Source organism: Marmota monax, unplaced genomic scaffold (genome assembly GCF_021218885.2).
Source record: "Marmota monax isolate L192 unplaced genomic scaffold, Marmota_monax_Labrador192_F-V1.1 WCK01_AAM20220418_F8-fsc00057, whole genome shotgun sequence".
Lineage (NCBI taxonomy): Eukaryota > Metazoa > Chordata > Mammalia > Rodentia > Sciuridae > Marmota > Marmota monax.
In genome coordinates, this window is record NW_026693933.1 from 7,540,414 (window position 1) to 7,558,553 (window position 18,140).

The 18,140-nt window shown below is 37.2% G+C and overlaps 1 protein-coding gene across 5 annotated transcripts in view; it reads left to right on the plus strand.

The window, feature by feature from the left end:
• Dnah11 (dynein axonemal heavy chain 11) overlaps positions 1-18,140 on the plus strand; it is a 331,880-nt gene that overhangs the window by 80,923 nt on the left and 232,817 nt on the right. For 4 of the 5 annotated variants that reach the window (XR_009228549.1, XM_046463517.2, XM_058585343.1 and 1 more), the window contains one exon: positions 16,865-17,014. Coding sequence is in view for 3 of the 5 variants with exons in the window: in XM_046463517.2 (XP_046319473.1) it covers positions 16,865-17,014 (150 nt within the window). In the remaining 2 variants the exon portion in view is untranslated. Of the gene's footprint in view, positions 1-16,864; positions 17,015-18,140 lie in introns of those variants that run through there. The other variant, XM_046463519.2, reaches the window with a different exon arrangement.

Sequence of the window (18,140 nt, forward strand, 5' to 3'; positions counted from 1 at the left end):
CCTCTTTTTTAAAAATTTTAGTTGTGTTGGGAATCCAGGCTTTGTGCATGCTAAATGAACACACTACAACTGGGCTACGTCCTCAGCCTTACGTGCTTTTTAAAACAAACAAAAACAACAAAATGAATTTCAAATGTAATAGTCATAATCACACTTATGCCCCAATAATTCCCTGTGGGTATCCTCAGCAGGAGCAGCGGGAGAACTCTGAGGTAGGGGGTATCATGTCCTCGTCCAGGCATTCCTGAAAACCTTTCAAATCCAAATATTTACTATGCCAAGCAAATTTCCCATATGCACATCAGAAGAAAGGTGGATAAGTCTGTAACTAGGATGCCATTTCTCTTTCTTTTAATGATAATCCTTAAATAGTCTCGTGACTATTTTATTGAGCAGTATTAAGTTCCATGGAATTACAAATATTGAACAGTTCAAATTTTTCTTCAATTCCTAATCCCAAATGTGCCCTACAGAGTCTCCATGCACTAGTAGCAGACCCCTTTATAATGTCTTGGGCAAATATCATAATTCCCTAGTTCTCTTTTGATATTAGAAAAAATGAATAAATACCCAGGTGTGGCACACACCTGTAATCCCAGTGACTTGAGATGCAGAGGCAGAAAGATTACAAGTTCAAAGCCAGCCTCAACAACTTAGCAAGACCCTGTCTCAAAATAAAAAGAACTACGAATGAGGCTCAGTGGTAAAGCATCTCTGGGTTCAATCCCTAGTACCCAAATAAATAAACCATAAACCAAAACCAATTTAGCTAGCTGGAAACGACAGTTCATCTCTGTGTGAAGACCAGACTTTTACTTATGCACCTGGAGTTGAAGATTGGAGGCAGGCGTTGATTCATTTGTCCTCTTTCTACCCATTTATCATGGGGAGGGTTTACAGAGCTGTCTGTCCGTTGTTGCTGTCCTCCGAGTTTTTTTGGTACTAGGGATTGAGCCCAGGGCCTTATTCACACTAAGCTCATGCTCTACCACTGAGCCTCACCCCAGCCCATGTTGCCCTGTTTCCATGATTGTTTGTGCCTCTCTGGTCAGCAGTGACTATCCATCTTTGCAATCAACAGTGAGGAGCCACATATTGGATCCCTTGTAGACTAAGCTTGAAAGTCCTCAGGGGGCAAAGGGAACCTCCTGCAGGGAAGGGGTAAAATGGCAGAGCCAAGTGCTGCCCAGCTCTCCTAGTTTTTGCCTGGGCAAGGTAACCAGTCTTCTTTCTCCCTTTTGCCTAAGCAGATGTCCAAACAAGGGACACACTGAAGGTTCACTTCTTGCAGGAACCAGGGTTTCTATGAGTTGTTCTCCAGCTTCTCTCACTTGACTCTAGTGGAGGCTGGGAACCATTGCTTCACTTCCCCACAGGAGTTGGGGAAAGCCTGGGCAGCCCATTTAGGGATGGTAACTCATAGCTGCAGGATTCTGCCTTTCCTTTCTCCCTCCCTTTCCATACTTTCCAGAGAAGGAACTAAAAATGGTGGATGAATGAGCAAGCAGGGTATTGAAGTATTTCACCGACCCCTGGAGAGACTGACCCACCCTAACCCATATCTGCTGTCCTTGCAATGCACATGTACCTGATGCCTCTTTGTCCTTCATTGAAGTCCTAGGCTGGTGCTGGGGGAACAAATCACTCAATGTATTCTTGTCACTTATTCTCATCACCCTCCTTTGAAACCATTAAAAAATGTTTCGTGCCTTAGCCAGGCAACATCTTGGTTCATGCACGTTGACATGCATCCCTGACACCAAACTTTTTTTTTTTTTCTTCAAACTTCAGTGGTATGCTTTTTTAATCTTTAATTCTTTTTATTTTCACAGCATGACTAGCTTATTTTACAGAGTACTACCTTCTCTCTTCCTCGTGACTTATTGCAGTGATCTGCCACCTATCTCATTCATAGTATTTTGCAATCATAGTCTAAATTCCTGGATTTCAAGTACATTCTTTAGTATTAGTATTAGGAATACTTTTTAATGAATAACTAGGTAATATAAGATGCTTAAAAGATTTTAAATTATAATCATACTGAGGTTAAATCATGGCATGGCAATTTCCAATGTCTTTGCCATGCTGATTAATACCAGCACTGGGCTGTAGGTAACACATTCATACAAGCAGGTGGATATATCTGCCTATTAGCTAAGCGGGTCAGACCATGTGGCTGTAGGGTAGACATGGTTTATGGTTCTCTTGAGCTGCCAGCTTGGAAATGATTACATTTCTGATATAGTTTGAAATTTCGAGGAGAATCCTATTATTTCAAATTGTGCTTAAAATGTGATTTCATTGAGACCATTTTTGTTATACTACTTAAACCTTGAATAATTCAAATTCAAATAAGATGCTATCACACTGTTACTGATGGTCCATTATTAGAAAATGTGTTCAGCAGCCTTTGTGGTGCAAATAACCATTTCAGAGTGATTTATTGGGGCAGGGAATTGAGAAAGAGCAGCAAAGGGCAATTTGTATCATCTAGAGCTCTCGTTGGCTTCCATCCCTGAAAGAATTGGTTCTGCAGGGTCACCGTGCATTCTTGGTCACTGACTGTGGAATAGTTGATGCCTTTGGCAGTTATGCGGGACAGCATGGTCTTGCTACACTCTCCTACCCTCTTTGCAATATCAGAATCAGTTTCAGAGCACCAGACAAGGCTTTTGCATCTCTGCCTTTTGTGCTGACATTCCTAAATGTGCTCCCTGTAGTGTGACCGAGATAACATGGCAACTGCTGCTTGTGGAGTAGCAATGCAATTTCCCCATAAAAGACACCCTTTGTAGACAGATAACTCATCTTGACATCTTGTGAATGACTTGAATTCTTCAGACCCCTCTCCTCTACCCTCCCACTCTCAATTTACGAGTGTTGGTCCAAGTGAGAGTTTCTGAAGTTAATTGTGGAATTTGATCAGCCTGTGCACATCAGCCAGGGAGGTCTGATACCACTAAAGCCTCCATCCTGTGAGCACAAGTTCCCAATTTAAGACACTGGGGTTGGAAGGAAGGAGCCATGCAGTTTGGTATGTCTAGAATGCCTTTGGCAATTATTAGTTGTCAGTAAGCTAAGATCGAGTTTTAAAGATTTTCTCAACCACAAACTCAGGCTGACCTCCCAAGGGCATGGATTATCTGAAGGACTGTGGGCTTAATATCACTGGTAAAACTCTCTCGTAGTTGCTCTGAAAATAAAACTTAAAGATGTACTTGCAGAATTCATGGGCATAGTACAGTAGCTTTGTGCAACTGGTATAAAGTTCTTGTGATTCACTAGTTGTGTTCTTTGACATTCTCAACCCCCCTTTACAAAAATATCCATGTCTGTTTTACAACTGAAGTAGTATAGTGACTAAAGTCAGATCAAATGACAACCATTTACATGCCTGTACCTTTCCAGGTTGTCATGCAGTGCCTTGGAATGGCTGACAAGCGAGTAGTTAAGACATTTGAATCTGATGATGTGAAAGGTCTTTTTATTTTGTCCTGGAAGAGTTTGCCCATGTTCTCTTCTCTTATCCACTCTGAGATCTTTAACTACTTTAAGATGTCTGACTTATGAAAAGCTTCTCCACAATGGAGCTATGCTGAAGAAAGACCAACTTTGGTGTCTGAGTATGACTCGCTGCATCTGTGTTAAGGGGTCATCACAAGTCACACATGTTATTAATCATTTGACAGGTGACAATGAGGAGCTGGCTTTTTAATTTAAGTAAGTTTCAAAAGATTCAAATTTAAAAACTGACATTCAGTTCAGTCATTTGAAAGTGTAAGTGTGTTCAAAATAACTTGGATGTACATTTGCCTCTGTATGTTTTATGGAACCTAAATATAGATCTGACATTCTTGATGAAAATTCCAAATTGGGGTACACAATAATTATAAAATACACACCTGGTTTCAAAGGCTTACTACACTATAGGAATGCAAAGTATTTCATTAAGCTTTATATTTCTCAAGTTAAAATAATAACTTGGATACACTAAGTTTAATATATTAAAATTTTTTTAGTTATTTTAATGTGGGAGCTAGCTGGGTGCAATAGAGCCTATAATTCCAGTGACTTGGGAGGCTAAGGCAGGAAGATCACAAGTTTGAGGCCAACCTGGACAACTTAGTCAAACCCTGCCTCAAATTTTTAAAAATAAATAATGAAAATGGCTGAAGGTAAAGCTCAGTGGTAAAGTGCCTCTGGGTTCAATCCCCAGTACCAAATTATTAACTTATTATTTTATGTGGGTGTTAGAAAGTGGCAATGGTAGAGCCAGGTATGGTGGCACATGCCTGTAATCCGAGCAGCTCAGGAAGCTGAGACAGGAGGGTTGTGAGTTCAAAGCCAGCCTCAGCAAAAGTGAGGTGCTAAGCAACTCAGTGAGACCCTGACTCTAAATCAAATACAAAATAGGGCTGGGGATGTGGCTCTTTGGTTGAGTGCCCCTGAGTTCAATCCCCATCACCCCCTCACCCACCAAAAAAGTTGCAGTGGTACAAATTGACCTGCAGTGCATTCTATAGAATGACTAAAAAATAAAGATAAAAAATGTAAAAAAAATAAAAAATACATATACTCAGGAATGCTTAATGTTTGCATCAAGGAAAGTCCTTTGAGGACCTGAACACTAATCTACATAAAAGGAAATCTGCCAACTTGTCTTTTAAGAAATTCCAAAGTTTCAGCAATGAGACAGATGACGCTCAACTGATACTTCTAATAGACTGTGAAAATTGGCATTCAGAAAGGTGCTTGTGAGAAATAGGATAAATATTAGGCCACAAGAAGCATGGCTGGATCTTAAAGGGGCCAATATCTAGACGCCACATCCTACAAGCACAGTGTGTTTTTACAGAAAGTTTCCATTTGGTTATCTTCAAGAGGGAGTAAAAATGTCTCTGCATTTGCATTCCAGGAATGAGGATGAGGGAACCCCTGCCTCCTCAGGCAAGGGAATAGTTCTCTTCAGAGAGTAAAGAGAAAAAAGGCTCAAAATGTAAATGGTTAGGTGAGGGCATGCAAGAATGAGTTTTAGTTGAAAGGAAATTGATAAAAAAAAAAATCTAAGCTTTTCTAGAGGAAGTAGAAGGATGGAGGGATAACAGTTTCCTAATGTGGAGGAAGGGATTGCCCCCCGAGTTTAGGTTAAGACTGAAGAAGGAATGGAGAAGAGGAAACAGAAAGAAACAGACCTGAAGATGGCCACGGCTTGACCATCTTGCCATTGACCATGTTTTCCTTCAACTGATGACAAGGTATAGAAACTGCTCATGAAAGTAGTTTTAGTCCCTGCCAAAGGAGAGCGGCATAATTAATGAAGATATCATATTCAAATGCATTCCTTTATTTAAAAAATATGTGTGTGCATGCATATAATATACATATCTATATGTTGTTGATGCACCTTTATTTTATTCGTTTGTTTATATATATATATATATTTTTGTTTATATGTGGTGCTGAGAATCAAACTCGGTGCCTCACACAACTATAAATGCTAAAATTGCAAGGTTCTGCCAGCAAGGAGTTCTAGGCCCTTCCATCCTTGGTTTCGTGTCACTTAACAAAGACACTTCTTCTCTAGCTTTACATCAATAGATAAGGGCCCCTGGCAAAGGACCATTTCTTCTGGGAACTTCCTGAAAAACCAGACAACATTGATCTGTTAAAATGCTGTGAAGACCATTTAAAGAGCATTGAGAAAATCAAGGTTTTGGGGTAACGATATGAGCAGGAAGAGGCACAGTGAGGTCCACCTGCTGTGTAGCACTGCTTTGCCCTTTGAGATATTTGTTGATTCACAGTTGTGCTAGATCTACCAAGCTGATCAGAGCTTTCCTTAGTGTCAGAGAACATGAAAGGAGAAAAATAAGACAGTGAATACAGAGAGAATTGAACAAGAAGCAAGAAGAAAGGGTTTTAAGGTCATTTGGTTATAAATTTGCTGGGGAGGACTGGCATTTACCTTCAAAATTAAAAAAAAATCATTTCTAAGCAGATATAAATCTAAATGTGAAAGATAAAACAGTGAAACAATGAGGAATATATGAGTCAGAGGACATCTTCATGATCTTGGGATAAGCAAAAATTTCTTAAATTGGACACAAAAATATTAACTCTAAAGGGCATATTTGGATTTGACTATGTTAAAAATTTTTTAAACTTGGGTTTATCAAAAGATATTAAAAGACTAACAATGCAAACTACAAATTTGGGAAAGATGTTGTAATATATTAAACAAAAGATTCATAAGCAGAATATAATTGCTACAAAGAAAGACAGATATTCTAGAATACAAGTAAGAAAAGGCAGAATACTTAATCAATTCATAAAAGAAGATATATTCTAATGGATAGAAAACATGAAATGTAGCTCAACTTCATAAGCAAGCAGAGAAATGCAAATTAAAACTGCAAGGATGGCCCAAGTTCTGCTTCTGGCAGAGATGGAGTAACAGGAAATGGATTTATTCTTCTGTCTAAAACAGACAAGAACTTTGACAAAATATATGAAGCAGTCACTTTCTAGACACTGGACATCAGAAGTAGAAGACAGTGATTCATAGCAGAGTGAGAACATGTGGAGTGAGCTCCAGTTTGCTGCTTTAAGAGAATTTTTAGACCATGGCATGTGAAGGGAATCCAGGAAGAATCCAATTTGGCTGGAATTTTCAGAGCAGAATACCAAAGAGGAAAGAGATCTCCAGAAACGTATGGAGAGGCTTCTTGGAATAGTCAGCAGAGTTTTTGATTAATATATATATTAAGGGAGCAACCCAAGCCTGGAGAAAGATTCATCTGAGAGAATTAGAGAATTAATTCCGAGTGTTCTCACAGAGCTAGAAATAGTGCCTATTTCTACCAACTAGCCTGGGAAACCCTTATTATTTATGGATAGAGTACTGAAAAAGTCTTGTTGGTAATGGGGAATAATTAGCCCTAGATTAAACACTACTCTATCCAGGTCAAACATTTTTTTCTACCAAACAAATCTTAATAGCAATATCCATAAGGATCACACTGTCTCCAAGTAATTTAACTCCTTCCAGAACAAAACTCAGGAATATAAGAATAAAAATATATTCAGCATTGAGCATAATAGAGTTCACAGTGCCTGGCATCTTATTAGAGGTTACTGGGTTTGTGAAGAAGCAGGAATATTCACATAAAACCAGAAATCAAAACTGACCCAGAATTGAGACAGATATTAGTATTGGCAGACAAGAACATTGCAAGTTATTACATCTGTATTCCATATGTTTCAAAAGTTAAGTAGAGAGATGGAAATTATAAGAAAGTTCTGGGTGCAATTGGACTTTATAACATGTTGAGGGTGGGAGGGAGGCAGGAAAGGAGACAGAAAAAAATATTTGCAAAAAAAAAAGGAAAAAGAACAACAAAATTTAAACTTTTCAAATTGAAGGAAACTATAGTATAAATTTACAGTTTCAAGGCACTCAATAGGCCCAAACACAAGAAACAACAACAACAAAAAGCATTGAATGGATGAAATTGGTTAAACCCAGTAATAAATAAAACTAAATATTGCTCATACAGTTATAGTATGTACAAAGGAGCAAACATAAGGATTACGACAGACTTTGAATAGGAAACAATGGAGTGAGCAGACAATAGACAGCAATTTAAATCTGTTATGAGAAAAAGAATCTGTCAGCCTAAAAGTCTTTACCCAGTAAACACATCTTTTAAAAATAAAGGCAAAGATATTTTCAGACATTCAAAAGCTGGAAAATTTCATCAGCAAACTGGCACTACAAGAAATGTTAAAGGAAGTGCTTTAAGCAGAAGGAAGATGATACCAGATGGAAATCTGTATCTATGCACACAAAAAATATGAACATTGAAATGTTAACTGCATGGAACTAGATGAAGCAATGCACATTAGCCATCCTTCAGAAGGCAGATGGTATGGAAAGAGCAGAAACCTTGAAATCATATAGACACCAGTTTAAATACTGACTGTTGATACTATCTTGTTGCTTTGTTTCAGAACCTAAATTTCCTCATGTGCCAAATGGGAAGACAGTATGTACTATCTCTTTGGCTTTTAAGTGACAGATAAATAAACTGTATAAAGAAACAAGAAAAGTTCTTAGCATACACATAGTGTTGTAAAGATGGTCACAAGTTCTTCCCCACCCTGTACCTGTACCCTTTCTTTTCGAAATTTATTATTAGTGCATTCATAGTCATACATAATATTGAAGTTTGTTTTGGTATAATTGTACAAGCGTGGCTTATAATTTGGTCCAATACGCTCTCCAGTACTTCCCCTTTCCCTCTTCTCCTCCCACATCCTTTTCTCCTTTCCTCTACTCTGAGTTTTTCTTCTATTATAGTTTTTTTTTTAAATTAGTGCATTATAGGTATACATCAAAGTGAAATTAACTCCCTGTGGTGTATTCCTAAATGTACCTAGGAAAGTTTGGTCAGACTCGTTCCACTGTTCTTTCCTTTTCCTGTCCCTCTTCCATTCCCTTCAGTCCTCTTCTCCTACCCCACTCATCTCTGTTCTATTTTCATTTCAATAGCTCTAAACTAGAAACAACCTAAATATCTCTTAACAATAGAATGGTAATTACATTGGGTGACAATCACACAGTGGAGTATCACATGGCAAGGAACACAGACAAGCCAACAATCTAGGCTATACCTAATAACATGAGTAAATCTCACTAATGTGATGTTGAGCAATAGAAGGTAGACACAACAGAACACGTACTGTGAGAGTGCTGTTTTGGGAAGAGAATGCCCGTATTTATAAAAGATAATGTCCATGTTTAAAGAAACAGTAATTGCTATAGATATCCAGACTTCTGTATGTTAATGTTCTGTTTTTTTTTTTGTTGTTGTTGTTGTTGTTTGCAGGGGGTGCTTACTGGGGATTAAACTCAGGGGCACGAGACCACTGAGCCACATTGCCAGACCTATTGTATTTTATTTAGAGAGAGGGTCTCACTGAGTTTCTTAGTACCTCACTTTTTTTTGTTGTTGTTGTTGCTAAGGCTGACTTTAAACTCGCTATCTTCCTGCCTCAGCCTCCCAAGCTGCTGGGATTACAGGCCTGCGCCACCATGCCTGGCTTGATGTTCTATTTTTTAATGACGGTGGTTACAAGAGTTTTGTTCTCTTTCTTAAAATTTATCACATAGTATGCACTTTTTTTTTTGCATTTTTCTTTATAAGTGTTTCAGTTTCCAAAAGTTTATTTGAAATATTCCAGCATTTGTGTTGGGAACACATTTATATAAAATTATACAATATATGCATGCCAAAGATTTTAAGGAAGAAACAGAATCAACCCCATATGCACTGATGTGTGGATATGTCTAAGTTATCTTAATAACTAAAAAATCGAATTACAAAATGCCATATATACTTTGATTATTTTTGGTAAAAACAAATCTGGGTTATGTAAGTAATTTTGCATTCATTTTTGGAAGTTTGAAAACAGTACAAATATATAGAAGATGAGAATAATATGCTTCTAGATGCTCTTTTTGAGTATTTCTAGTTTTTTATGTGTGCCTATGCTTATGTCCTAACATATATTTTATTAAAACTGGAATATTCCCCTATAATATGTTTAATAGCTATAAAAGTTTTGTTTTATGTATGTGCCATAACTGATTTAACCAGATTTAGACCTCAACCATGTTACATATCCTTATACCATCACCAATATTATTATTTTTGAAATAAAATAGAACAATGATCTATCATTTTAACAGATTAGTTTAATGCCCCCCTCCCCCTGGTGGTGCTAAGGATTGAACCCAGGCCCTCACACATACCAGGTAAGCACTCTACCACTGAGCCACATTCCCAGCCCCTAGCTTAAATTTTTATACATGTAAAAATAACACTCATATTCTATCTTATTCTAGAGGATAATATGCACAAAGATAGGATTGCCTACATTTGGTCATTATTTACGTTACAACTGTGAAGATCCTGACCAAATAGATAAATGAGTCAGTGAATACACATCAGTGAATCCTGGGGTTCTCACCAGGCCTGGAGTGGTACCAGGCTCTTTGTATATTTCATCTCAGTTAATGACTAGCAGCATCTTTAGATAGATTGGACAAATATGAGACTAGATAGTAGAGACAAAACCATGCAGTTTGAAAATGTAATTAGAAAATGAGGTGATCTCATCTTCTCTGCTTTCTAGGTAAACAGCAGCTATAGGTCATGGGAATTGACCAAACATTTGATCCCTGGATTGGTTAGATTTTAAATTATAAAGTTATATATAAGAATGTCTCTGGCTCTATTGACAGATGGTATAAATTTTTACATTTAATAAGAAGTTCTCCAGAACTGTGCAGGATTCTAATATGAATCTCCACTACCAAGGATTGAGTAAATAACACAGTGCCCTGACAACACAGTTCACGTTTCAGACACTGTGGTGTGTTCATGGTGAGTGGTCGCAAACACAAACGTCATTGCTAGCTCTTCAGTCCACAGAAGTCATTGCTAAATAATAGATGCACATTATGATCAATGACCAGTTATGTCCCATCTTCTAAATTCTGTCAGTGGTAAGCCACTGTGCATCTGTCATTTTGTTTACACACAGGCAGCGAGGCTTTTAGTTTGTGACTTCCTTGTCTCTAGGATGAACCCATGTGATGTTTTATAACAATAAATGATGGAAGGAAGGAGTAACAAAGTTGAAAGTATAGCAAAGATGAAACACTTAAGGCTGGAAGCAAAATTTGGATCAAACATTGATGGCATTACAGGAGAGACGGCCAATGGGGAAGGGTGACCTGCACCATTCCACAGTCCAGATACACAGCGGGGCAGCGCACGTGCTGAGAATGAAAGCAGGGGTTGTGACAGAAAGAAGTGATCCCAGAAGAAGCCAACAAAACAAGGAACCCTCAAAAACCTCACTTTAAAGGAACTCTCAAAGAAATTTCATGACCCTGGAAGCTCAGAGAATAAAATGCTGGTGGCCAATCTAGATTTGAAATGAATGTGACAGCTTGCTAAGGCACAGAAAAGATGCTCATTCCCTATCATAAAGTTGTGCGAGGAGGAGGAGGCAAGTCCTATTAGTAAGTTACCTCCTCAAACTTTTCTACAAAGGAAAACACTTAAGTTTCAGTATGCTTAACATCTTCAATCATGGTGTACTAAATATTAATTAATAGTTTTTTCCATTGTCTATTTGTAACCAACTGGGAGATTTCAATGTTTTGAAGAAAAAAAAAAAAAGAAAAAAAAAAAACTTTAAAGGTCTTTGCACTACCATTAGTTGCCCATTGATTGTTGTTGCTCAGTGTGGTTTCAGCTGGTGTGGTCATTGTTATGATCCCACACAACTATGGGAAGCCAGCCTTTCTGTATTCATTAGTATATAGATCCATCTAATTTACATATGTCAAGGGACCATTATTTCAATTTTCATTACTCACCTTTTAGACCCCACTTAAAATATGATGAAGCTTTGACTCCTTTAAGCGTTCACTTTTAATGTATTCTTTTTAGTCATAAAATAAAACATCTTTCCAAATATCTAGGAAGAAGGAATTTTAATTTTGTGAGAAATGGAAAGAGATGTCATTAGATATGGAATTAATTGGAGGGCAGTAGGATCCATGTTCTTTTTTTTTTTTTTTTCCTCTTTTCTTTTTTAAAGGTCCCATTCTCTCAGACTTTAAATAACAGAATGTGAAAACATCCTACTTTGACCAGGCCAGCTATAAGAAATGGGAGAACTGCATGCTATGAGGTTTGCATTTCCTGGCCACCGGCTGAGTGACTATAGGGCCAGAAGTTGTTTTGAAATTATTTTCTCACCAAAGCAATAATGTGTGAGGGTGTCTGATAGTTTAGGTCTGATTTTTCCTACAGCTTTTCAACTGGATATTATCTAAGCCCATTATGCAGTAGAAGCCATTCAACATCTGTGCACTTCCTGGCCACTTCAGCTGTGAGAGTGAATTGTTAGAATATTGCAGAGACTTTCTGTGTATAAATGTCCTTTGGGTAATGCGCAGGGATGGAGGAGAATATGATAACCTGAGCATGATCAGTCAGCTACCACTCTGCCTACATTTAAAGGAAGCGAGAATCTCAAAATCTCATCTATTTTAAAACTTGGAAAACTTCTTGATATGATTTTCTTGAACCCCAAAACTGCAAATACAGCAAAAACATAAAGGCTAAATACTTCAGAGATTAAATCACCTTTAAAGAGTTCTTTCAGATGTTGGTGTTCACCTGGTCATGAAAATAACTTACATGGGTTGCTTTTGTTTCTAGAAGCTGTTGTTGTATAGGCAAACAAGTCTGGTTAAACTGCATTTCAAGAAAAACTTGTTACAAACATGAAGCCCATATATTGGGAAATGTTATGAAGTTTCAAACCATCTACTGATTATCAACAACTTATTTTTTTCTGTTGAGATAAAATTCATATAACATAAAATTAGCCATTTTATTTTTTTCACTTTTTTGTTAATACATTCTATACATACTAGTGAGATTTGTTGTCACATATTCATACATGCATACCATATAAAAATAAAACTTGATCAATATTGTTCCCCAGATTTTCCCCTGGAACATTTTTCCCCCTGTTTTTTAATTGGTGCATTATAGTTGTATATATTTATATTGTTACATATTCAAACATGCACACTGTGCACAATATATTTTGGCTAATATCACTCCCCAGTGATTTCCCTGCCTCCCACCCCTTGGTTCCTTTCCCTAACTGATCTCCCTTTGATTTTCATTAGATCATCCCCATCTTTCTTTTCATTTTTCCTCTCTAGCTTCTATGAATGAGAGAGAACATATGACCCTTAACCTTCTGAGTTTGGCTTATTTGACTTAGCATAAAATTTTCTAGTTCCATCCATTTTCCTCCAAGTGCTGCAATTTAATTTTTGTTTATGGCTGAATACAACTCCACTGTGTATATATACCACATTTTCTTTATCCATTCATTCCTCTATGGATATTTAGAATGGTTCCATAATTAGCTCTTGTGACTTGTGCTACTATAAACATGTATATGCATATATTGCTATAGTATGATGACTTTAATTCTTCAGACTAAATACTGAGGGGGGTATAGTGAAGTCATATGGTGGTTCTATGCCTAGCCTTTTGAGGAACCTCCATACTGATTTCCACAGTGGTTATACTAATTTACAATCCCACCAACAGTGTAAAAGTTTCCCTTTTTATCTACATCCTTTCCAGCATTTATTATTAGTAGTAGTGTTTTTGTTGTTGTTGTTGTTTTTGATGCCAGAGGTTGAACTCAGGGGCCTTAACCACTGAGCCACATCTCCAGCCCTTTTTACATTTTATTTTGAGACAGGGTCTCACTAAGTTGTTTGGGGCCTTGTTAAATTGCTGAGGCTGACTTTGAATTCACAGTACTCTTGCCTCAGCCTCCTGAGCTGATGGGATTATAGGTATGTGCCACTACACCTGGCTTATTTTTTGTATTCATAATCGCTGCCATTCTGATGGGTATGAGATGAAATCTCAATGTGATTTTGATTTGCATTTCTCTACTTGCTAATGATGTTGAACATTTTTTTCATGTATTTGTTGGCCATTTGTATTTATTTTAAGAAATATCTTTTTATTTCACTCACCCATTTATTAAGTGGGTTATTTGAATTTTGGGTGTGAAGTTTTAGTTCTTTATGTATTCTAGATATTAATTCTCAGAAGAGTTGCTAGCAAAGATTTTCTCCCATTCTGTAAGTTCTGGTTTCACATTCCTAATTGTTTCCCTTGCTATGCAGAAGCTTTTTAATTTGATGCCATACCATTTATTAATTTTGGCATTATTTCCTGAGCTTTAGGGGTCCTATTGAGAAAGTCATTACCTGTGCCTATATGCTGGAGTGTGACCCTAAGTTTTCTTCTAGGTGCTGCACAGTTTTTTATTCAATTCCTAGGTCTTTGATCCATTTTGAGTTGATGTGCAAGGTGACAGACAAGGGTCTAGTTTCATTCTTCTACATATGAATAACCAGTTTTTCTTGCACCATTTGTTTAAAAGGCTGTTTTTTCTCCAATGCATGTTTTTGGCACATTTGTCAAGGATATGACGACTGAAGATAGGTGGGTTTGTCTCTGTGTCTTCAATTCTGTACTGTTGATCTATGTGTCTGTTTTTATGCCAGAACCACACAGTTTTTGTTACTATAGCTCTGTAGTATAATTTGAAGTCAGGTATTGTGAGGTCTCCGACATTGCTTTTGTGTCTTAGAATTGCTTTGACCATTCTGGATCTTTTTATTCTTCCAAATAAATTTTAGACTCTTTTTTTCTAGTTCTGTGAAGAATGTTATTGGTATTTTGATGGGGATCACATTGAATCTGTATATTGTTTTTGGTAGTATGGCCATTGTAACAATATTAATTCTGCCTATCCATGAACATGGGAGATCTTTCCATCTTCTGAAGTCTTATTTAGTTCCTTTTTTTAGTGTTCCATAGTTTTCATTGTAGAGGTCTTTCACCTCCTTGGTTAGATTTATTCCTAGTGTTTTGTTGTTGTAGTTGTTTTTCTTTGCTTGTTTGAGGATATTGTGAATGGAATTGTTTTCCTGATTTCTTTCTCAGTAGATTCATTGTTGGTATATAGGAAGGCTATTAATCTTTGTATGTTGATTTTGTAACCTGCTACTTCATAAAAATTGTTCATTAACTCTAACAGTCTGTTGGTGGAGTTTGCTGGATTTCTGTAATGTCATGGTGGTTGCTCTTTTTCATCTCTAATTTTATTAATTTGGGTTTTCTCTTTTTCTTTTGGTTAGTTTAAGGGCTTGTTTTGTTTTCAAAGAACCAACTTTATTTCATCAATCTTTTGTATTTTTTTTTATTCTCAGTTTCATTGATTTTGGCTCTGATTTTAATTATTTCCTTCCTTCTACTGGTTTTGGAATTATTTTGTTCTTTTTCAAGGACCTTGAGATGCATCATTAGTCTGCTTATTTGGGATATATCTGATTTTCTCATGTAGGCGCTCATCTCTATAGACTTTCTTCTTAGCACTGCCATCATAGTGTTCCAGAGGTTCTCATATGTTGTATCACTATTCTCATTGGAGTCTAAGAATTTTTTAATTTCTTCCCTGATTTCCTCTGTTTGGAAAATACACTTTTGAATGACGAATGGGTCAATCTCCATGTGTTTTTATCGTTCCTATAGGGTTTCGTCTTGTTGTTTATTTCTAAAAATTGGCCATTTTAAAGTGTATGTTTCACTGCTATTTTTTGCTTTCTCAGTGTTACGCAACCACCATCTCTTATCTAAGTTCCAAAACATTTAATCACTCCAAAATAAAACTTTATGTCCACTAAGCAGTTGCTCTTCATGCTCCCCTTTTCCTATAAGCCACCATTCTGCTGTCTGCATCTTTGGATTTACCTATTCTTGGTATTTCATATAAATGAGATGATTTAATACATGGCTTTTGTGAGTGGCTTCTTCCATTTAATGTGCCGTCAGAGGTAGTGTTCATCCATGTTGTTGTGTATATGTGAACTTCTTATGGCTGACCAATATTGCGTTGTGTATCTATATTGTAGTTTGTTTATCCATTCGTCCATTGATGGACATTTCAGTTTCCACATTTCAACAAATGTGAATAATGCTGCTGTGAACAGGGGTGTACAAATATCTGAGTACCTTTTTTTTTTTTGTCCTTTTAGGAGTACACCTAGGAATGGAATTGGTAATTCTATTTTTAATTTTGCAAAGAAAGCTGTTTTCCACTTAGTGGGATTTATTTGCTCCGGGTATAAGGAAGGAACATTTATTGTTCTCACTTCTGTTGCTTCCTCTCAATTGATCTCTGTCCTTTCTTGAGTCCATCCTGAGACAGATGATGGAGTGACATGCCTGAAGATAAAGTCTGTTGTTTTTGCCTTCCTGCATGTGAGTCTGCTGGGTGGGAGGCCTATTGTGGTCTGTGCTGACATGACTGTATGTGTGGTGCTGCTGAATCGGGTTGTGTTTGGAGGCCAGTTAGGTTTTAGGTTTTATTCTAGCAGAACAGGTGCTGGTATTTTGTCTTTTAATATAATCTTAATCTTTGTTTAGCTGTTAAATTGTAATCTGCCTTGAGTCCAGTGTGCTAGTTATTGGGTTCCAGTGGTGGGTGCAAAACTAAGGACATAAGAAGTTATAATGCCAGAGGTGTGTGACCTTTATTAATTTGGCTGGGAATTGTAGATTGAAAATCTCATTGCCATTCACTTTTAGCAATGTTGACTTACGAGAAATTCACCTAATACTTCAGTTTCAATTTCCTTGTCAATGAAAATAGGGAAATATAATCTATCTATCTTATGCCATAAGGATGTTATGGGGCTCGCTGAAGTATCAGAGCAACTAAATGATAACAATGGACCCCCCAAATCATAAGATTCTAATTTGCATACTGGCTTCACATATTTTGCCAGATTTTTAACAATATACACTAATAAAATAAATCTGAATTTTAAAAAATTGACTTCAAACATCACAGCAGAATGATTGTCTTCAGGAATAATGTCTATATAGAGAAGTTGGCAAGTTTCTAATCTTCAAATAGAAAACGGGGGACTTTGCATGGTAAGTATTCACCAGCCAACACGTGGTGATGAACCCAGATGCCTGGCTATTCTCTTTCAAGGTCATTTCAAGGGCTGAAATTTGATAAGTGACCTTTATTTTGAGGAAAACCATTTTGAGATTACTTTATAATTCTATAAGGTAAGTTTTGTAACTTCATGTAGCATTATCTTTAGATTACCAGGCTACATCTGCAGTAAGAAACATTCTTATCTTTTCTAATATTCTTGTCTTAGGTAACACGTCACCTTGCCAAACTGTTTGACAGCATCACAGATCTGCAGTTTGAAGATAATCAGGATGCGTCTGCTTACAGAGCAGTTGGGATGTACAGCAAAGAAAAGGAGTATGTTCCGTTCCAAGCCAAGTGTGAATGCATAGGCCATGTAAGATTTGATTATGAAGTTTTCTATGCCAGGGGAGTTAAATTGAATAAGAAAAAAACCAACTCATGTCAAATCAGGCTCTGGTTGGTCTTGAGTTAGGAGATTCCTGTTTGCTGATATCCAGTGTGAGAGGGGGCTACTGTCCCAAGCTTCCTGGTGACTGCTCATTTAACTTCGGCACCCAGCAGGGTGTCAGAGATCCTGGGAATTGAACTAGACAGAATGGACTATGACAAATGGAATGAGTGGACCCCAGAAGTACTAGCAAATACAGTCCAGTGACTTGACCTTCTACAAAATGTGCTCTGTTCCACCACTCCTCAGAATGCAGGAAGGGTTAGATCCAAGCAGTGTCCAGAAGTAGGGTGGTTTTAAAGAGGCTTGTGGTTCAATATTCTGATATGAATGTTGTAAATGGCTGCTCATAAATAAGGCTGATTGAGTTGTGTGCACAGAGGTAACAGAATATTTTCTACAGTTACAGTTAAATACCTCAAAAACACCCTTAAGAATTATCCACAGAATGCCTCCTTATAACTTATGACAGAACTTTTGATATATGCAGATGATTTAGGGAAATTGCATCTTTTTATGATGAGGCTTATGTATCTTAGATTAACCCACAGAGTAACCAAGGGAGTAACCTGTGTCAGAGAACTGTTTGGGCTGGGACAGGGAGTTCCTTATAAAGTGTTCTTTGCAGAAATGTGATTGCAAGCTTATTTTATAAGTGTTTCCTTTACTCTTCTCTGTTGCCTTTTAATATTGTACCAGAAAAATCCTGCCAAATGAAGGGGAAGCAGATGGTAGAATACTTTGATTAAAATATATTTTTTGATCTCTTGGGCTTTTAGGATATTATTATAATGATTAGAAGAAGTCACCATAAACTATCTTGACAAAAGTGTGCTGCTGTCTGCTCCCTCCCCAGCAGACTGTTCATCTCCTGGCATGGTGCCCAGAGGGGAGAGTCCAACTGATGGATGTAGTTGTCACTAGCAGGAACCCTTGATATTGAAAGTTTTTATGATGCTCTAATTTATTCTATATAAGCAATTTATGCAAGAGACTTGGGGACATATACTGCATTCACTTAATTGCCTTTGTTTTACGATAAGATGCTTTT